Here is a 22396-nt window from a genome sequence, read left to right as displayed (position 1 = left end):
TACTGTTTCCTTTCTGCACACTTACTGTGAATGATTTCACCAAGATTTTGTGAAGTTGAAGCCCACGGCTCAGTTTTCAGCCTTGAAATGAGTTCAGGCTCTTTGACTAGGTAGGTATATGTTTCAGAGACAAACCTCCTAAAGCTTCATTAGTGCAACTTCTTGAGGAGAGAATTTGCTCCAAGAGGTTTCATCTCTAATCTGTGTGCTCTTCCCATTAGCTGTCTTTGTCCTTTCTTGATGGGACAGGTGTTCACCTAACCATTTAGCGATGCTAACAAAACATGACACTTGAGTCATGTGACAAAGATGGCTTGGGGAGGAGGTGGGCATATTGGCCTGATGACAATGTGTGTGTGTCAAAAAGCTGAACCTGGGAGTTGTTTGGAATGGGCCGTCCTTCGACACTCACTTACATGTAGGTGACCGACATTTTCTTCTTGGGGCATTTATTCATTGTCACCAAAGATCAACACCATGAAGTTGGGGAGAGACTAGTTTGAGTCTTGTCCTGGGGCCCTGAGCTGGCTGTTGGGCCTCTCAGTGCTCCCCCTCTTCATCTGCCCCACATCCCAGAGAGGCAAGATATTTTAAATGTGTTCAGCATAGTGCATGGGTGGCATGTCGTTTAGCAGCCAACAAGTGGTGGGTGTTATTACTATGTTCTTCCTCTTCTTCTTCTCCTACTGGTGAGACATAAATAATAAAAGGCAATGACTGAACTGCAAAGCTTTTGAAAACTTTAGCAGGTGTCTTTCCTAAGTTCTTTCAAGGACACAAAATGCTCCACAAGTGTCCATTTTGGCCCAGAATGGGAAAATGCTGTGAAACAAAAACCCTTCTGACCAGTTACAACTTGTTCTTTGCAACTGAGCACATTTCATTTTCCAGGCCTTTCTTATGTCTCAGTGATATCCTCAAAGACGGTGACTCAAGCAAGAATCGCTCCTTGACTTTGCATTGCGAACAATGCTGAGCTTGTGACTGGCAGCCAGTGAGGGCCTCCTTCTGGGTGTTGGTCAGTCATTGTGGGTAATTTCTGGCACTCACTGTAGCTACGGGCTCAAGGAGATTCCTATCAGATCCCAATTCCCATTCTGAGCAGGGAGATCTCTGCTTGTTGCTTGTAATGACCCTGCAACATCACAGTCTCACGTTAAAATGCACGCTGAAGACGGCTGGGTAATTGAAGTGTACTGCACTTTCTCCAAGCTATTATGCAGGGCTTGTGGGAATCCCAGATGCTCCTTTCATCTCTGGGAGTGGTGCAGTCTGGGAGAACTCACCAAGGAACGCACTATTTGCTTCCACAATGTGCTCCCTTGCCAGAAAGACGCTCCCTCACTTCGGAATTTCCAGGCATCTCCAGGAGAACGGGTGAGGGCCCTCCAGGTAAGCCTGTAGGAACCTGCCCTGCTGCTCCACTGCCATGGTGCTGCTCTTTCTGAGTTCCCCAGGGAAGGGTTGGAGGCCCAGGAGGGTAAAGGCCTTCCTTTGACCTGTCCAAAAGGGGAGGAAGTCTTCTGCCCCAGGCAACAAGAAGTATCCAAGTGTTGATTCTTCCCTTTGCAATTGCAAAAAGAGCCTGCTCTTGTCCTCCATGAGCAAAGTAGGGACACAGGTTTTGAGGAGGAGGCAAGAGGGGGAAGAAAGGTGGGGTGGGGTGGGGATGGTTAGGCTCCATGAATGACAGAGACAAATGATGAGATCTTCCACCCAGGGCAAAAGTGAACGGGTCTGATTGAAGCCGGACAGTCCCAAACCTTCCACATTTGAAGACCATATATCACGTTATGGAGTTTTTTTTTTCCTTCCACATTCGAAGACCATATATTACATTATGGAATTTTTTTTCCCATTCAACATGTGATTAAGGCAGACTCTGTCATTTATATCACAAAGATTGTTAACATTTACATTATACGTCTTTATAGGCCGAATCCTCAAACAACAAGGTCCATTTTACGTGAGGAAAATAGGCCCACAGAGGGTGCCAAAAACCACAGAGCTAATAAATGGAAGAGCTGTGATTTGAACCGAGGAGCGATGCTATGTACTGGTTTTCAGTGGGTGGAGTGTGGCACATTTGGCAATGTTGAAGATGGTTTTTGATCACCCCGGCTTGGAGGGTGTACTGGCATCTGGGCAGCCAAAGCTCGGGGTTCTGCAACCACACCCCGGCATAGCTTCTCATGACGAAAAATTATCTGCTCCAAATGTCAGTAGTGCCACTATTAAAAAACTGTGCTAAATGCCAAGCTTTAACTTCTGCACCCTACAGTTTTTTACACTCATCACATTACTCATTCTTTGCTTCTACCCTTTAGATGTCACCCCAAGGACAGATTACGGAGGAGAATGAACCAGTTCCCACAAACAATGTCTGATATTTGATCAGAAAGCACACTAAGAAATATAATCCTGTAAGAAACTGGAATCAAGATTGACCACGAGTTTTAAAGGATTCTGTGTCTTTCCAGAGCTTTCATATGAATTAGGATGTTGGATGCTCCCATATGGAGGCCTCTAGCCAAGGGCCTGGAAGTTCAAGAATGGGTTATGCCACTTAGGAGGTCACAGTCAACATTAAGGCAACCAACGGTCACATTCTCTAGGTTCTGGAATATCACTCACTCAGATAGGAGTGTGGTGGGTGGCCCAGAGCTCCAGCTGACCTCACATATCTGCCTCAAAGAGCCTCTGCCCAAGGTAGGAGGGATCAGTTATTCCTCTGGGCTTCTGATCACATTCCTCCTCGAAGAGATAAACTTTCTGGTCCTCTACTTATTGTGTAAGTTACCTACTCTTTGATAATTTTAAAATAACTCATAGTTAGCCACTCACAAACATTCTAACTTCTCTCTCTTTTTAAAATCAATCTTAATGCTTGCATTAAAAAAAAATGCTTAAGTATTGTGTTCATTGTAGGAAAATACATGTAGAGAGATTAACAAAAAGACAAAAACAAATCATTCCCGGAATCATCCTACCCAGACATTTAACTACTGTTAACTTTTAAACTTTTTCCCTACTCATGTGTTTTACATAAGTGCAGTCATCTTGCACATGTTGTTTTGTGGTCTGCTTGAATATCGGGGGCATCTTTCTGCATTAACAAATCTCTTTTTTCACCAGAGTCTTTATTTGTTTTTACCTGTTGTGTTGTATTCCATATATTTGGCTTTCTTAAAAAAAAAAAAATCAGGTGGAATGATGGGGATCCACAGATTACAGTCATGATACTTCCTTAACTCTTTTTAAAGGCTGAGTGTTCCAGGACCAGGCCAGAGGGTGCTGAGAGCACTTTCAGAGTTCATCAAAGGCTCCATGTTTGCAGCAACTTTGGCAGAAAGGTAGCAGTTTCCTTCCACCCTCCATATTTCTATAGAACTCTCCAAGTAATGCAGGGAGTTCTCAGCCCTGAGTGTCACAGACAATGCTTTAGGGGGACCTCTGAGTGGTCCCTTACCTAGGGACCACTAGACCTCGGGCATAGCAGAGGGGATCCGGAAAGAGGAGGAGGAAAAGGGGCAGGAGAGGGAAGACCAGAATGGATGGGAGAGTGGGAAGCAAAAAGTAGTTAGAAGAATAAGGGAGTAAAAGACCCCGAGAATGCTGCTTTGTGTGGAGCTGGGTGGTACCAGCCTGAGCCACCTCCGCCTGCCCTCCCCCGAGGGAATGGGAGCTTTTCCAATGAGGTCACGCCAAGGCCCTGCTCTCTGATTTAAATGCTTGCGTGTTCACTCACTATCAAGCTTTTCCAATGCTCACATCTGGGCTGCATTACCAAAGAGGCCCATGTGTTTGCAGAAGATAATTTACAGCAGCAAATAACAACCCCCCAGCCTGAAGAAGTCCCCCAGCAACCTGGGGGAGTTTGGACTCACATGGAAATGGAGAATTGGTTCAATGAATTATGGTGCTTAAATAAATTATGGGGCATCTATCCACTCAGGTGTCACAAGCATATTTAGCATATATCACTGAGCTTTTGTAACTGAAGAAAAGACAAAGGTTTAATCCTGAAGTTCATAAAGGGAACACTAAGTGCCCTTCACCTTTAGTGTTTTCTTTCTTCCATGCAGAAGTGGTGTGTGTTTCTGAGCTGCTCCCTGCACCCTGGGAGGAATTAACCAAGAAAGTCATCCCCCCACCCAGATCTGCACCCCGGTGTTTAGCTCAGGACTCAGTGAGACAATGGGCGTCAAATATTTAGCCCAGTGCCTGCCACAGGGTTAATGTACATATCAGTAGAGAGAAAACTTGAAAGCAAATATATATGGTTTTTTTCTTTTTCATAAACACTACAACTTGAAAAAAATTGATATTTTCTTATATTTTTATAGCATTTTGCAAGATCACTTTCTATCCTGATGTCTGTTTATTTGTCACAACCAACTTCAACAAGACTGCATTTACCATCTCTAGTGCATTGTATCAGACTCCGGGCGCCAGGAATGTGGGGGATTTGGGGTTTGGAAGGGTATGATTGTATAGTTTGAAAATTCCTAGGATGATTTAGATATGCACCCCCTCTCCCTGTGAGGAAACACTGAAATGCAACGTACTAAAAGAAAAAAATCGAATCTCTTTTATTAAAGTGACCAATTGTTCACTGTAAGAACACCATAACTTACTGAACCTAATCTTCATTGTTGGCATTTGGATATATATATTTTTTTAATTTATTTATGATAGTCACAGAGAGAGAGAGAGAGAGAGAGGCAGAGACACAGGCAGAGGGAGAAGCAGGCTCCATGCACCGGGAGCCCGATGTGGGATTCGATCCCGGGTCTCCAGGATCGCGCCCTGGGCCAAAGGCAGGCGCCAAACCGCTGCGCCACCCAGGGATCCCAGCATTTGGATATTTTTAACCTTTTGCAATGAAAATAGCCATGATGCACATCCCTGTAATGTGCTACCACTGTAGGGAATCTTTTGTCATTGTGCATTAACTACTTTGTGACTGTACCTTGGTGACTGCTTTCAGTTGGAATGGGTAAGTCACAGGGATGAAAGGTACAGCATAGACATATAGTCAATGGTAATAGCATTTTATGGTGACAGAGGGTAGCCACATTTGTGGTGAGTACAAGATAATGTACAGGGTCCTCAAATCACTCTGTTGTATACTTGCAACTAATGTAACATTGTGTGTCAACTATACTTAAAAAACAGAAAAAGAGGTCCTGAACATTTCCAGAGGCTCCTGTAGTGACCAATATCCAAAAGGAATCAAGGGATCCCTGGGTGGCGCAGCGGTTTGGCGCCTGCCTTTGGCCCAGGGTGCGATCCTGGAGATCCGGGATCGAATCCCACGTCGGGCTCCCGGTGCATGGAGCCTGCTTCTCCCTCTGCCTGTGTCTCTGCCTCTCTCTCTCTCTCTCTCTCTCTCTGTGTGTGTGACTATCATAAATAAAAAAAAAAAAAAAAAAAGGAATCAAAAGCTATCTTAAAAAAAAACTTTGAAAGGGGGTGTGTGCTTCAGGGTAGCTCAGTTAAGCATCTGCCTTCAGCTTACGTCATGATCCCAGGGTCTTGGGATTGAACCCCACATCAGGCTCCCTGCTCAGTGTGCAGTCTCCCTCTCCCTCTCCCTCTCCCTCTGCCTCCCTCTCCCCTGTCACGCTTTCTCTCAAACACAATCTCTCTCAAATAAATAAATAAAATCTTTTTTTTTTTTAAGCTATCTTTGGTTCTACTCTTCAATGACTAAAAATATAGCCAACACAGGTAACTTCAAGGGTTGTTGGTGGTGTCTATTGGGATGTAAGTCTCACCAATGGTTCTTTTCTCTCAAAAGAAGAGGCTAGAAGCCCTCTGAGAGACACCAGACTTCACAGGGGCACATATAACCCCCTTCTTTCATAAGGCCTCCAAAGAATGACATTCCACTGAGTGACCTTCATCAGTTCACTTAATTCTTTGTGTGCTTTTGCTTTATCATCTCTTTAATTAAGTTGGAGTTAACAACAAGTACTTAATTGGAATAATAACAAAGACTATTATGATCTCACTATACTGTTGGGAAGAAAAATCAAGTGAATAATTAAGAGCTCGATAAGGGTTTTAAACATACAAGAAGTTAAGGGCAAGGCATGCCATGTGATTACGGGACACTCTCGAGATAACACTCAAGTAAGTGCTGAAATTCATGGAACAAGTAGCAGGCTACTTGGGCATCTCAGGAACCTGCTTCCAGAAGATAGGGCTGCCTTATGAATGACTGAATAGAAGGGAAGACAGGGTTTTCTTCCTTGGTATTTTGAGACCAAAACTAGACTAGATATCAGGTGTCAGAGAACAAGTTCACAATCAGAGAACTAAATAAATGGTATCTGTTAAATTCTCCAAAGACAGAGGATTTTGCTGACTAGTTACTAAGCTGCATAAATACTGCACGTGAGTGCAAAGACAAAAATGCAAGGATCTTAACCACAGCCTACATTAAAATATACATAATTGGAAACAGCCTAAATGCTTCATAGTAAACCAGACTTCTAAATTATGAAAGTGTGAATAAATAAAGTGGATTTTTAAAAAAATATACACAAGGAGAAATCTCCAGGATAAAAACAAAGTAAGTCACCAAGCAATGTGTCATCCTTATTTTTCTGTAAGAAGGGAAGGTGTTGGGGGATGGAAGGGAGGGAGGAAGGCTGGAGGAAAGTAAGTTTATATAATATGAAATGTTTACAGTGAAAATATAATTTTTTGTGAAAAAAACATTGATATATGTTGAGCCTTTTTTTCACACACAAGATTAAAATTGCTCTATGCTCTGATCCCTGCTTAGTTAGTAATACACACTTTTTCCTACTGGTTGTTAGTTTGCGTTTGCCTTTTTCTCCCCTTTCTACAAACACAAGCACTTACATCATACTCTTTCCAGGAAAACTCCTGTTTTTCTTTAGGATTTCCACATATTTCTCCATACCAGCTATGCTCCTGGACAAATCACCATTTATGCTACCTCCTTCCTGGGTTTCAGAAACATGTTTTTTAGTGATATGAAAGAAATTCTAAGCAAGCTATCTTAGCAAAAAGCAAAAAAAAAAGAAAAAAAAACCAACTTTATTTTCTGAGTGAGGAGCAGTTATTGACAATCACAATTCATATAAAAAAGATGCTTAAAAAAAGGGTAGGATCTCTTACTCCATACTTTTGGATTTCATGGAGCAGACTGAAGTTTAAAAAAATGTGTAAATCAACATGATTTTGCCAGTTAATCACAGTAAAAAAATTCCAAAAAAAGAAAAATAAGAAGCTTCTACTACTATTCATAAAACAAAGCTCGCTCTTCCTTCTTCCCTCCCTCCCTCCCTTCCTTCCTTCCTTCCTTCCTTCCTTCCTTCCTTCCTTCCTTCCTTCCTTTCTCTTTTTAAGTAAGCTATCAAAATTATAAAAGCATCTGCCTCTGAACTAGACTTCCCAACATGGGTCTTGAACTTATAACCCAGGGATCAAGAGTTGCATTCTGTACCTGCTGAGCTAGCCAGGAACCTCACACAAAGCATATTTCAATATCCAAAGACAACACAAGCTCAGAATACAGAAACATTCTTTAGGTTGATCTAGCTTTATGAAAACTTATTTAGATTCCTGGGAAATCTACTACCTATTAGCTTATTTTATCATATTTGGCTTCAGACAAGGAAAATAACTTATCATGAAATTTATCATCAAATGCAGGTAGCGAGGATAGCTGCTAGTGCACAGAAAGGGGCTTTCAGCAAAATTGGTCATGTTTTATTTCTTAAGCTAGCTACAGGGACACAAGGTTACTTTTTATAACATTTTATTTATTTTGCAGTGTGAATACTTCATGTGGAAAACTATTCCCATCTTGGGCTGGCTTTAAGAAATCACTGATTGAGTTGAACGCATCCATTTCTGGAGAAAATATGTATGGAGGCCTACAGGTATGGGTAAGTGACTCGCCCAAGCAGAGCCAGAGAACAAGTCAAGGACTCCTTACATCCTTCTCAGCAATTGCTCTGCCTGCAAGCTGAATTCAGATTTCTGCACCGTTAAGATAATTCTTTCCATGAGCGTTTGCATTTTATCTTCAATTCAAGCTAAGGCGTGAAATTGTATAAAATTCAGTTCTTGCCACAGTCTCTAGGAAACCTTCATACATAACATGTAACAGTAAATGTTTGCCATATTTCAAATTATAAAAATCCTAAAAGTATACTGAGTTGAAAACAGCCTTATGTATTAAAACAAACTACCTATGCTTTTCAGCTTTAAATTGATCCAAGGACTTTGAGGAATAAAGGAAGATGGTTCTATCCTTCATCTTCAAAGAAAACAGTTCTACACAGTATCTATAGCAACTTAGTCTCCAGACTAAGACAGTAGAGAATTTTTTCACATAATAATGTTTTGATAGGTCTGTTCTTTTTTATTCTCTATCTGATCACCAGAATTTTTTTTAAAGGGAGGTGGGAATGCTGGATGTTTCTATGGATACATACCTTACAGCAAAGTGCAAGATGGTGGCACCTGGTTTCTTGGGCAGATCATGGTCAAGAACTCGGTGATCTAACTGTAGCCAGTTCTGCTGACCTCTATGAGGGCAAAGCAAAGAAAAAGGATTAAACAGAAGGTCATGGCAAGGTTCAATAACACACAGTGTTGGCAAGGCTGTGGTGAAACAGTTACTGTCATACATGAATAGTAGGCATATAACCTGTTACAACTAGTAATGAGGCCAATTTAACAATTACTACCAAAGTTATAAAAGCATCTGCCTCTGAAGCAGACTGTCCACTTCCAAAAATTTACCAAGGTAAACTTGACATGCGAAAAATGGCCTATGTATAAAGTCCCATACTGTAGCATTGGTTGTTAATAGCAAAAAGGCTCAAAACTACCTATAAATGTCCAACATGGTGTTGTTTAAAAAATTAATTTAAACTGAGCAATAAAATACAAGGCGTCCGGCCATATAAAAGATGGAGGGTATCTTTACAAACTTGTTTTGAACAACTTCTAAGACATGATGTTAAATGGAAAAGCAAGGTGCCTAACAGTGAGTACAGTATATTAAAATTTAAAAATATACACCCACACATAAATAAAATATCTCTGAGAGGATAAACAAGAAAGTGAGAACACTGGGTGCCTCTGGAGGTAAAGAAAAAAAAACTAGGTGAAACTTAACATCTTAATCTTTAAATTCTTTGAAAATTTGATATCTGAAATATTTTACATAGTCAAGAAGGGAGAAACCCCTAGTTTTATGAAATCAGACAGACACAGATAACAATAGTACAGCTTTCTAAAAAGTACAGGGTCACTATTCCTTGAGTGCTGTTTCTATACCATATATTATGGACTTCCTAATATTTGAGCATGTATTTGTTTATTTACTCAAGAGCCCCAGCAAATTCATGACTATAAGCAGTTCTCCTTAAATTTTGACCTCTGAGGGATCCAAAGGATTGATGATGCTATGACTTGGGATTGTTTTCAGGACCTTTCTAAGGGTGTCCAACCAGTTGGTCTGTTTTATTTTTACTATTATTATTTTTAGATTATTTTTTTATTTACTCATGAGAGATACAGAGAGAAGCAGAGACACAGGCAAAGGGGGAAGCAGGCTCCCTGCAGAGAGCCCAATGCAGGACTCCATACGAGAACCCTAGGATCACAACCTGAGCCAAAGCCATTGAGCCACCCAGGTGCCCCCAGTTGGTCCATTTTATTTTATTTTATTTTATTTTATTTTTATTTTTAAATATTTTATTTATTTATTCATGAGAGACACAGAGAAAGAGAGAGGCAGAGACACAGGCAGAGGGAGAAGCAGGCTCCATGCAGGGAGCCTGATGTGGGACTTGATCCCAGGACTCCAGGATCACTCCCTGGGCCAAAGGCAGGTGCTAAACTGCTGAACCACCCAGGTGTCCTCAGTTGGTCCATTTTAAATTGTATATTCCTGGAAGGCATAGAGTCTATTTTGCTTGTTTATGGAAAGCTTAAAAACATGCCAATAGTAGTTGAGTATCATGTTATAATAAACCTATAATGAGAAGATATTTTCTAATCTTTTTTAAAAAAAGATTTTATTTATTAATTCATGAGAGACACACAGAAAGAGAGACAGAGACACAGGCAGAGGGAGAAGCAGGCTTCCTGCAGGGATCCTGATGTGGGACTTGATCCTGGGATTTCAGGATCATGCCCTGGGCCAAAGGCTGATGCTAAACCACTGAGCCACCCAGGGATCCCCTCCATCTTTTTTCGTCTCTGAATAAATAATTAAAAAAAAAAACTCAGAAAACTCTAAACTGTATTCATTATAAGTAGATAGGAAAAGTGGACATAAATAATAATAAGAGTAATAGTAACATTATTGTTGTTACTGCAACATAACAATAACAATAACAATAATAATAGCAGCTACTCTCTGCCAACTGAGCCGAAACTTTTTATGTATTAAGGTTGTATTTTATAATAAGGTTGCAAAAAAAGTGGTAGAGCCAAGATTTGAACCCAGACCTGGACTATAGGATTTTGTATACAGGAGACTAGAGGGTTGAATCAGCTTTTATAACTTTTGGCTGAATCTATCCCTTACTAGTCTCAACACTGGAAAAAGTGTGTCTTTGTTTCTGCAGTTATAAGATGAGGCTTCCAATACCTGTCCCTAGCTTTCCTAGGAGGAATATTATAAAAATACATAAACTGATACAAATGATCTATGGGGGAAGTTCTTAGAAATACTGTTTGTTTAAAATATATATATTATATTACAGTATTAGAAATACTATTATACTGTAAATACTGTATTATAAACAGTATTAGAAATACTATTTGTTTAAAATATATATATTAAATAATATAAATAAATATATATATTATATATATTTTAAACAAACAGTATTGGGGGCTAGAAGGTAAGAGATTCTCCAGCCGTATTCTCAGTAAACCGTATTCATCCAGTTTAGAATTGCTGATTAAAAGACATATGCCAATTTCAGACATGTTCAAATATGTGTATTAAAGTCCATAAAATAGTACAAAGAAAGTTTTCTTAGGGAATATGAGACTAATTTGGAATCACTCTTCTTGCTTTTATATAAGAAAGATATGGCATTATAAGAGCACAATGTATATTCACATGAACTTGCATGAATAATGTCCAAGAATGAACAAAACAAGTACTATAATAACAGATATAGCATCAATCAATTATATTAGCCAAAGAAGCACACTAAAACACTATTATACATGGATGAAATTCTTATCGTTCTGGAGGGGTACAGAGCCAATTGCAACATTTGGAGTAGGAAGGTAATCAAAAGGGATTGGCTTACATTATAATATTAAAAATTTTTTTGTAAAAAGACATTCATGTATTTGTACCATAAAATTAATTTTTTAAAAGGATAAATTAGAAATTAGATTTTAAAAATCCATCCAGAGCGACACCTGGATGGCTCAGCGGTTGAGCATCTGCCTTTGGCTCAGGTCATGATCCCAGGTCTGGGGAAGGAGTCCCGCAGGGGGCTCCCTGCAAGGAGGCTGCTTCTCCCTCTGCCTATGTCTCTGCCTCTCTCTCTCTGTCTCTCATGAATAAATAAATAAAATCTTAAAAAAAAAAAAGCTAAAAATCCATCCAGAGGTGCCTAGCTGGCTCAGTTGGAAGAGCACTGGTCCTTGATCTGGCAGTCGTGAGTTCGAGCCCCACACTGGGTGCAGAGATTATTAAAATAATAATAATAATAAACCTAAAAATAAAACAAAAAACTCATCCATAATCTCACCAAGACAAAATTAGAAGAACGAAAAATTGAAAATTACCCATAACTCTATCACTGAGATATAAAGTTAACGTGTTCTTTTATATAGTCTTTGAGACAGATTAAAAAAAAACAAAACACTTAATGCTTATAACCTGCTTTTCTCAAGTTTTTCCATCAGCAAATATAGTAGATCTAATCAATATCTCAAAAAGCCAGTTGATTCTCCACATTCACTTCTATCAAGCTGTGCAGGTCAACCCTAAAGCACGCTTTTTTTTTTTTTTTGGACTAGAATGTATCAGTCAAAAAGCCCATCATCTTACACCCATCAAACGGGATAAGGATCAAAAGTCACAATTGTATTGTGAAATCTATTTTTTTTTCCTTGGAAACAAAGCTTATTCAGCAAAGCCTTTCAAAACAAGGAAATTAAAAAAAAATGAAGTGGATTGCAGGGGATGGAAATCATTTTGGTGAGCTTCAGGGCTGCTGCCTCAGGAGGGCGAGACTGCCCTCTAGAGGTGAAATACTGCCTCTGCACGCAGACCACCAGGAGGTACTTCCAAGTGTAATCTCAAGGAACTCTACCCTTTCATCCAATAGGACCGTTGGATTTATTTTTGTTGGTCACCATCACTACTTTTCTTATGTAACCGCACAATTCTATTTTTCCATTTCTCTTCTTGGCCTGTGGCATGGGGCATAGACAGTAGCTAGCCAGTTTCATTGACAAAATGCCCCCTTCAGCTTTGCTTTACTCTGTTGGGAGAAGTTCACCAAAGGCAGACGGCTGATGTGGCATCTAAGTTGGAAATTCAATTCAGACAGCATCCTGGGAGGGATCGGACTCAGTGGTTTTACTGGGGGCGGGGGAAAGGGAGTGCTGAAAGAAAATACTTTCCAAAAATATTTACCAGACAAAGAAAAAAGAGCTAGGCTTGTGACCAAGACATTCCAAGGAGACACCCTTAGACAGAAGCAATTTTCCAGACCTGCTCCCCAGAAAGGTGGAAATGGCCAAGTCTTCCCTCCCCCCTCCCAAAGCCCAGCTCCTACTTCTTCTGAAAATAAACACAGCTACAGCCAGAAGACACCTTCCAAACTGGTCATAATTCAAAAATAGACTCTACTGTCACTTTGCAGGGGAGTACACCAAAGACAGTTTGGAGTCAGGCTTCTTGGAAAGACTATAACCATCAGCCACTGTCGCCAAATGAGAGAGCCGAGGAGACGTTTGACTGAGACATTCTTCTCCCAGTAGGGGATTTAGAAAGAAATCCCAGAGCAAAGGAGGGGGGGAGGTGGCCCAAGGCATTAAAGGAAGTCATTCATATTATTCCTTTTCTATCTGAAGAGAAGGTCTTACAGCTAAAGGACTGATTTATGCACTGTTTGGTTATGCTCACCTGATCCGAGAGTTTTCCCAGAAGCCATCCACGTGGCCAGGACCCCCCTTTCCAGCCCATCACGAACCTTGTAGCCTGGGGAACTTACAACACCAGCCATAAATCATGTAATTCCTGTGCATAACATCCTACAGTGGCCTAGGTGCTCCCCCATCTACATGACACACAGGGCTCACCTATGATCTTGTCCCTCTCATATCTTGCCTCACCATCAGGCCGGGCTCCTCACCACTGGACACATGCACCATATTCATCTCCATGCTTCATGCACTGGGCCACAATATGAGTGGAATGTCATCTCCCATTTCTCTCCCCTCCACCTCAAGTCTACCTGCCCTTCTCTGTCCATCTGTAGTTACCGTCTTGTGCAAATTCCACTCTAGCCTTGTGTTAGCCCCCCTTCTGGACACTGGACTCGCTGCTGGTGTCCAGCTTCCTTTTAGCCTGTCTAAAAGGTGTAGCTTCCGGAATTTTAGCATGTACCTGTGCTATACCCAACCTGACTTAACAGTAAATAATACTAGCACCCTATTACATGTGTCTTACGTAGTCCTCATTGTACAGAGGTACAATTACTATGCACAATGTACCGATGAGAACACTGGTGTATCAGAGACACTCCACAATCCTATAATAGCCACTCTCTGCCTCCCGCTCAACCCTTAACATGTACCACTTTCCTTCTTACTCTCTATATTCTAGTCATATCGGATTTTTACTCAAAGACACAAAATAAAAAAAAAAAAAACCAAAGCCAAGCTCAGTCTCACTTCAAGGCTTTTGCACTGGCTTTTGCCTGGAATGCCTCCCTATACTTTTGCCGAACTGGTTGTTCCCTTTTATTACACATCACCTTCTAGAAGCCTTCCTTGTCCATCCTATCTAAAACTGTCCCCCACCCCGCTTTTCTTCATCATGTTCTTTTTTTTTTTTTAAAGATTTATTTATTTATTCATGAGAGACACAGACTGAGAGGGAAAGAGACAGAGGCACAGGCAGAGGGAGAAGCAGGCTCCCTGCAGGGAGCCCGATGTGGGACTCAATCCCGGATCCTGGGATCACAACCTGAGCCGAAGGCAGATGCTCAACCGCTGAACCCAGGTGTTCCTCATCATGTTCTTCTAAGTGCTTATCATTTCAAATAATTTCTTGTTTATTTATTTGCTTGTTCTGCTACACCATACCACTGCAACATAAGCTCCATGAAAACAAGAGCCTTGTCTCTGTTCTGCACAGCTAAATCTCTAGGACCTAGAACAATACCTGGCATTTGGGGAGCACTCAAGAAATATTTTTTTAGTGAATAAATAACTCTGATATTCATGTTTTTAGCCTCTATCCTATGTGATCTCTCTAAATTACAGTGTTTATAGCACTTAGAGTTCAACCATATAGCTTAGCCATTATGTATTTTAGGTTTTATGTTTGCATAAAACTTATACTGTTTGCAACTGTTGCGTTCACAGTTACTTTCAACCCTGTGTGTGTGTGTGTGTGTGTGTGTGTGTGTGCGCGGGCGTGTTTCATCACTGATTTACTTGAAATAGCCTTGTCTTTCCAGCTAAGAGCACGTGGGCAATGGATGCCTGCATTTCCTATTTCATCCAGCAGAGGACTGATCAGAGAGGGTCTCAAATAGCTGTTGGGTGAACTGATAACTGTGATTCAGAGTGAAGTGGGTGATGTCTGGTGTATTTTTTTTTTTTTTCTGGTTTGTCACATCCTATTCAGGAAGCATCCTGGGTCTGGGATCAAAGTTTTCAGGTTTTTCTGTCTCCTGACAAGTGACTGCCTCCTTTTGCCCAGCCCATATCCCAGCCCATGGACATTTCCCCTGGGGAATCCTATGCTTGTGGCTCACTCAAGCTAGAAATAATCAGAAGTAAGGTGTTAAAAAAAAAAAAATTAACCCTTTGTTGAGATTGTTTCCTGTGGGGTTAAACTAAAGAACTGAAAAAAACATTTACACTGGGAGAGTTACAGAAAGAATGCTGGGTAATAAGCCAATGCATTTTGTGTCTGGAATGCATTTTCTTGAATTTAAATATTGGAAGAACTCTTTGGATATTATCCCCACAAAGAGGAAAAATTCCTCTGATAATCTATCAGGCTGCAAATAGTGTAGGCAAATTGGACTGTCATAACACACACACACACAGGAAAGAACTGGTAAGACCAAACACATTTTTTTCACATGGAGTGTTAAATTCTTATGATTTTACTGTTATATACATGTCTCATTTCACTAAGCATTTAAATCCCTGATAAACACATAGAATGTCCAAGCTGGCATAAAAAATGTAAGCAGCAGAAAAAAAAAAAAAGATGTAAAGAGGTAACACAAAATGGGCCTAGGTGGACGTGGAAAAGTTCTTTCTGGATTAAAACTATAAATATATTTTTCAAGTGGGCCACAGATTTGCCTTTATTTTTTAATATATTTTTTATTTTTAAAGATTTAATTTATTTATTCATGAGAGACACAGAGAGAGGCAGAGACACAGGCAGAGGGAGAGGCAGGCTCCCTGCAGGGAGTCTGATGGGGGACTCGATCCTAGCACCCCAGGATCACGCCCTGAGCCAAAGGCAGACGCTCACCCACTGAGCCACCCAGGTGCCCCTATTTTTTTTAAAGAATACATTTGCCTGTAAACTTTTTGCTACCAATACCTAAAATATGAATTTTCTTTTCAAAACACAAGTGGATGACAATCTAGTATTTCTATCACTGATACATAACTACGGTACAAGAAGTGTGCAGATAGGCTACTAAGACTGATGACCTCATTACAATAGATTTCTAAAACATTAAGACAATATTTATGTTTAAAAGTGATCAGTGGGGGATCTCTGGGTGGCTCAGCGGTTTAGCGCCTGCCTTTTGCCCAGGGCGTGATCCTGGAGTCCCGGGATGGAGTCCCGCGTCCGGCTCCGGCATGGAGCCTGCTTCTCCCTCCTCCTGTGTCTCTGCTTCTCTCTCTCTCTCTGTCTATCATAAATCAATCAATCAATTAATCAATCAATCTAAAAAAAAAAGTGATCAGTTTTCCCTTTCTTCTCCCTTTGCAATAATCCCAGGAGAGAAATCTTGTATTAAGTAGTCTTTAGGCAGGAAATATTCTAATTCTTGGAGCATTCCTCCCTTGGTGCTGATTGTGAATGATTAGTCAGCAGGTAGTCCACACGAAAGGTAAACAAGTAAAAATTATTAAAACACTCACGTGTCATCAGCAAACGTTATTCCAAAGTACTCCTTTTCTTTCAGGTTGAAATGTGAGGCCACAAGGTCCAGCAATTCTCTTGATAAAAGTTTGGGCTGTTAAAATAAAATGTGATCAGAAGCAATTTGGCTGCCTTACTGTCTTATTGCTACCACCCTTCTCTGCCCCAAGTAGTTCAGAGCAGCTTTTGTTTGTTTGTTTTTAAATATATCCGCCTCCTTTTGCTGCTTAGGTTAATCAACTATACATGTTCCAAGAGATTGGAAAGGGGAAGAAATCCTAACAGGAACATGCAATCAGTCCAGTATCTTACTTTTTCCCCTAGGGGAACAGGGATGATATTTTGGGAAAAAAAACCTCTTTTATATGTAGTATGGTGCTAGTGACCAAGACAAAGAATATCAAACATGTCACCACCTGGATTGTAGGAATAACTTTGCTTGGTGAGGGCCAGCTGAAAAAGCTGAAGACCCAAGGCTCTGGGGTCATGGGTAAAACTACTACTCTACTCCTGGTTACCATTTACTGTGCTGAACTCCTTCTATACATTGTCCCCTTTTGTCCTTATCATGAGCCTATGAGATAGGGGTTCTTATTGCCATTTTAGAGATGAGGGGGCCAAAGTCAAAGAAAAACTAGATCCTTGGCTTGATGTTACAGTCAGTAAGAGCAGGGGATTGAACCTGGTTCTGTCTGATTCCAAAGCTGAAGCTTTTCATTTCTCTCTAGAGATGGAGTAATTTTACCCATTGTATAGATGATTGTCACCAGTGTTTACTAAGCACTGAGTTAGAAGAAGGATCTAATCTATGAGCTTTTGAGAAGCACTGGGCCTGGTGGCAAGAAGCCTGGATTGGAATCAGGGGGAGCATCCAGAGTGAGAGTGGACGCCTGATTTGCAGGGATGCAGGAAGGAAAGGGGAATACCTAGGAGGGCATTTACTTGGACTCTTTCTGAACTTAGAGTCAAACAGCTTAAGGCTCATTATGGTGCTTTGAGAGTTGGATGTTTGCTGTTGGGGAAGAAAGAATGGTCATAATTTTTTTTAAAAAAGAAGAAGAAAAAAGAAACAAACAGGCAGACATCTAGACTAAGAGGTCTACTCTGGTGAAACACTGTTGGCTGTACTATTTTCATTCTAATTGAGGCCTTTGCAGAGTGGGTGAGAACTGAGCCTCAGAAGGGAGAAGAATTTAGATTTTGGTTAAGAGAAAGAGTTAGCTGTAGCTACTCTTGTGGCTATCAGATGGAATTTCCCCAAATTTTTTAAGGTCCTTGGTCCACAGTGTTGGGTAAATAAAGAGAGAAGGATCAACAATTAAAATACCACCACTCAAAAATAAAAAATAAAAAAAAACCTCCACTCATATACTCCCATTTATTCTACAGAAAGATTTCATTTGCAAATATAATCTAGCTTTATTCCAGCCATAATTCTATGAGGAAAACTAAGCATTCTCAATCCCAGTTCCCAGCTAATAAAGCTGGGTATTTAACTTGGACAATGTCATGTAGCAGAAAAGTGGCAGGATGCAGATTTGCAGCTCCCATTAGCCCTTTAAGGAAAACATGGTGCCTGGTTTACCAACAAGAGGTTCAGAGAAGTCAAATCACTTCCTGGGGGTTCACACAGCTACTGAGTGTCGGAGCTGAGATTGGATCCCAAGGGTCTTAAACCCATGTCACCAGGCTGTAACTACTCTTACATGTAGGTCAAGTTTTCTGACTTAGAAGCTGTTCTTTGGCCCCTTAAACAATCCCAAGTCATTGACACAGATAAGTGAGTAACCTGAAAACAGGCTCACGGAGGGAATCAGTATAGGCTATCCCTGTGTGGGCAACACTTACCTGAACCAGAAGCTCCAGTCTCCTATCATCCAGGAGGTGTACCTGGCAGTGCCTGCCTTCTGTCATCTGTGGGGACAATACAAGAGTGGCATCAGGGCTGGGGCTGGGCTGGGAAGCAAACCCTTGAACTCAATTTATAGTTTATTTCACATACGATGTACTCAAGAGTAAAAATGGCTTCAGCTGGGTTAATCGATAGCCTTGATCATAAACAGACTTACTACATGGCATTAGCTCTTGAATTAATCAATCAATTAGTTAATTTGCTCGTGGATTTAAAAGAAGAAAAGAAAGAAAAGCAAAGACAACTCAATATATTGAAAAAATAATGTCTATATAGTGCACACAAGATTATACTACAAAAAGCTAGTTTCCTTCCCAGAGGAAACTACTATATTTTTCATTGAGTCAATATTTAATTTTTTCAAATAAAAATGCCTAGACTCATTGATGTATTTTAATAAACACAAACCATGCATAATTATAAAGGAAAACATATAACATTAGAATTAAAATTGAAAGTCTTCGTCTTTGAAATTTCTGTCCCTTTTATAGTATATCACTACTGTAATTAAGAACAATCAGGATACACAGTTAAGGGGCAGCCCTGGTGGCTCAGCAGTTTAGCACTGCCTTCAGCCCAGGGCCTGATCCTGAAGACCCGGGATCGAGTCCCATGTCAGGCTCCCTGCATGGAGCCTGCTTGTTCCTCTGCCTGTGTCTCTGCCTCACTCTCTCTCTCTCTCATGAATAAATAAACAAAATCTTTAAAATAAATAAAGAAGAAATGCTTTAAAAAAAAGATACATAAAGAACGGTAAACATCAGTATATATTTCCAATCATATTCACTTTTTTATCACTTATAATACTGGGAAATATTGTTTGTAAAATATTTATTTATTTACTTATTTTTTATTTTATTTTTTAAGTAGGCTACACATCCAGCATGAGGCTTGAACCCATGACCCTGAGATCAAGAGTCATATGCTCTACAACAGAACCAGCCAGGGCCCCCTGTAAAATATTTAAACAACGCACAGAATACAAAGAGATCCCTTAGCTAACTCATGCTCCAAATCATTTTATCTGCAGAAATCACCATTCAGTCAATTTGAGGAGAATCCATGCAGACTGTTTTTACATGTATGTTCAGATATATACGTGTACATATTTTCAAAATCTTCATATTAAATAGTTTGCTTTGCAATGTTATTATATTGGACATATTGTTTTGCAAATGAAACAAGTATTCTTAATATTTGTGTGTGTGTTTGTGTGTATATAACCATCCAGAAATTTCATATATGACTGTGCGTATAGAGTCTGTGTATGTGATTCTGTCTATTTATAAACACACATACATGTTATGTATATATATATATCTATATATGCATTTTCTTTTTCAACTCAAATGGAACTAGGCTATATCTTGGTGATCTTTCCATTGTCAGCACATATAGACCATGTGCATTCTTTTCAAAGGTTCTATAGTATCAAGTAATTGTGTAGACATATAATCATTTAATAGTCTCTTGCTGAGAAACACTTAGATTGCCTCCAGTCCTTCATTCTAAGCAACGTCATAGTGAACTATGCATACCCAACTTTGCCCACAGATGAGGACCTTCTGGGTCACTTTTAAAAAGCATGAGCAGCATTTTATCTCTCAGCTATTGTACCAGACTATAAGGCCTAGAAACTCAGATACATATAAACAATTCAAAAACAAGACCACTCCATTACTAAGCACCAGCTATAGACTTAATATTGTTCCAGGTTTTTTATAGATACCATCTCTGAGCTGCATGGTCACCCTGTGGGATTGTGGTTACTATCACCAATTTAACAGATGGGGAAATTGAGGCTCACAGAGGAATAAGTAATGTTTTCAGTGTGAAAAATACAATTACATTTACATTTTTTATTAAACTTGGCTCTAAAGTTTAATCAAAAATGTAAATGGTGAGATCATGGTTTATGGAGATGTGGCTCATAGAAACCACTGAAGTACCGTAAGAGGTGAGCGGGCAAGCTTTACTTTGTCCCACAGCCCCTGATTACATCCTTAACTCTGCAAAGCTGAGGTCAAATACACACTTTGGTGACGAGGAGAAAGGGAACAAATATTAGTTTGTTCCTGGTACTAAGCTGGGTACTTTATGTACATTATTTCATTAAAGCTCCACAAAATCCATGATATGACAACATCCCTATTCTACAAAGAGACCGAGGTACAGAATTTATTTATCTAGAGTTATCTGAGCAAGAAAAAAGCCAAGTCACAATTTAAATTAATGTCTAGCTGAACAATACAAAAGTCATTCTTTCCCTAGAAAGAAATAAATGTGTCAGTTCAAATCACTTTACTTCTCTTGTAAAACCCACACAAACAACCCCCAAATACATGTATTATGGAAAGAGAAAATAAAATAACAATCAAAAGATCAACTGACACAACATGTATCAAATATGGCAAAACTCATAAAATATTTCAAGTTACTGCATTGTTGCATGAGTCGCAAATAAATGAATTTATTTCCTAATTTTCAAAAAGCCTCTTTTTTTTTTCCTGTTACACCGTGCTTTGCTCAGATTCGTGGATTCTCCTTTTGTCAACACCTGATTCCATCCTAGAGAATTAAATAGTAAATGTTTTTCTGCGGGGTCTGCAGGAGGCTCGACAAACACGGGGGTGGGGGGGGTGGCGGCCAAGTTGGTACCACTTGCTCCTCCCTCATCAGCTTCAGGCGTCGCTGATTGGACCAGAGCAGAGACACCTGCCTCAGGCTGGGCCAATCATATCCTCAGTCCCGGGAATGTGGCCTTGAGGATGAGAGGATGAGAAGGCGGTTGCCGCAGGGGCCTCGCTCACCTCTGCTGTGTGTGCAAAAAGGAAAACCATCTGCAGAGAGAGTGAAGGACGCAAGGAGCCCTAGAGGGGGAAGAGAAATCATGCAACCTGCAAGGGGAAGCTTGAGAGAGTTGCTGTCAGGGTTTCTTTCTTCCTTTTTTCCCTTTTTAAAAAAAGATGTTATTTATTTATTCTTGAGAGACACACACACACAGAGATAGAGACACAGGCAGAGGGAGAAGCAGGCTCCATGCAGGGAGCCCGACATGGGACTCGATCTCGGGTCTCCAGGATCATGCCCTGTGCTGAAGGTGGTGCTAAAGCACTGAGCCACCGGGGCTGCCCGCTGTCAGGGTTCCTTTCCTTTCCTTCCTTTATTCCTTCCTTCTTTCCTTCCTTTCTTTTTTTCTCTTTTCTTTTTTTTTTCTGCTGTCAGGGTTTTTAATGTCATTCTAGTCACTTGCAGAGTCACTTGCACTGGTTTGGGTGAATTCTTGCTCTTACCTCCATGAAATACCCCTGTGTTCCTTTGGTAAATCCACTTTTTTTTTTCCCTTTCTGAAACTAACTTGAGTTAGATTCTGCTTCTTCCAACTAAAAGCATCTTCCTAAGATACCACAGGTATCTTTCAAGGATTTTTAAGGGGGGAGGGGCAGAGGGAGGGAATCTCAAGCAGACTTTATGCTGAGTGTAGAGCCTCACTGTGGGGCTCTATCCTAGGACCCCGAGATCATGAGCTGAAATCAAGAGTCAGATGCGTAATCGACTGAGCCACCCAGGCGCCCCAGATACCATGATAATTTACACCTAAATCAGAGAGGAAGTTTCCAAAGGATGGTCTCCCCAGCTGATGTTATTAATATGGTAAAGTCATCTATTCATAATCACTGAGGCATCACCAACAAATACAACAGCCAGGAGAAAGGCTGACATTTGGTAAGGGAGAACTGAACAAACATCTCAATATGTAACATGGTAAGATATCATACAGGACAAGCTAGAGATGGGCAGTGCAGATGAACTTGAGGGGAAAAAATGCTATAGTTTGATGCCCACACTGGCACATCCATGCTCTGTATTCACTGAGCACTTTTCTCATGGGAAGATGGCTTCTCTTGGAGGCCAGGGTACTGATTTGATCATTGCTAGCAATTGCAAAGTCTGCCCTTGTCACTTATTTAAATCAGAGGTTGAAAGGTGGTGGGTGTATGAATAAATTCTTGCTAATGATATTAGAAATCAGAAGATGCCACTTAAGAAAAATTTAGATGGTATGATTTGGAAACACTGGGCTGGATTTCCTCCATGGC

At 40.4% G+C, this 22396-nt stretch overlaps 1 protein-coding gene across 6 annotated transcripts in view; it reads right to left on the bottom strand.

Moving 5' to 3' along the window:
- The window catches only part of FRMD4B (FERM domain containing 4B), a 320836-nt gene that overhangs the window by 100443 nt on the left and 197997 nt on the right, over nt 1-22396 (bottom strand). For all 6 annotated transcript variants that reach the window (XM_072720486.1, XM_072720485.1, XM_072720487.1 and 3 more), the window contains 3 exons: nt 18233-18298; nt 16384-16478; nt 8481-8573 (listed from right to left, as the gene is read on the bottom strand). In XM_072720486.1, coding sequence (XP_072576587.1) covers nt 8481-8573; nt 16384-16478; nt 18233-18298 — 254 coding nt within the window. The remainder of the gene's footprint in view (nt 1-8480; nt 8574-16383; nt 16479-18232; nt 18299-22396) is intronic.

Source organism: Vulpes vulpes, chromosome 9 (genome assembly GCF_048418805.1).
Source record: "Vulpes vulpes isolate BD-2025 chromosome 9, VulVul3, whole genome shotgun sequence".
Taxonomy (NCBI): domain Eukaryota; kingdom Metazoa; phylum Chordata; class Mammalia; order Carnivora; family Canidae; genus Vulpes; species Vulpes vulpes.
Note: the sequence above shows the minus strand (reverse complement) of the source record. Positions and strands in the feature narration are given on the sequence as shown.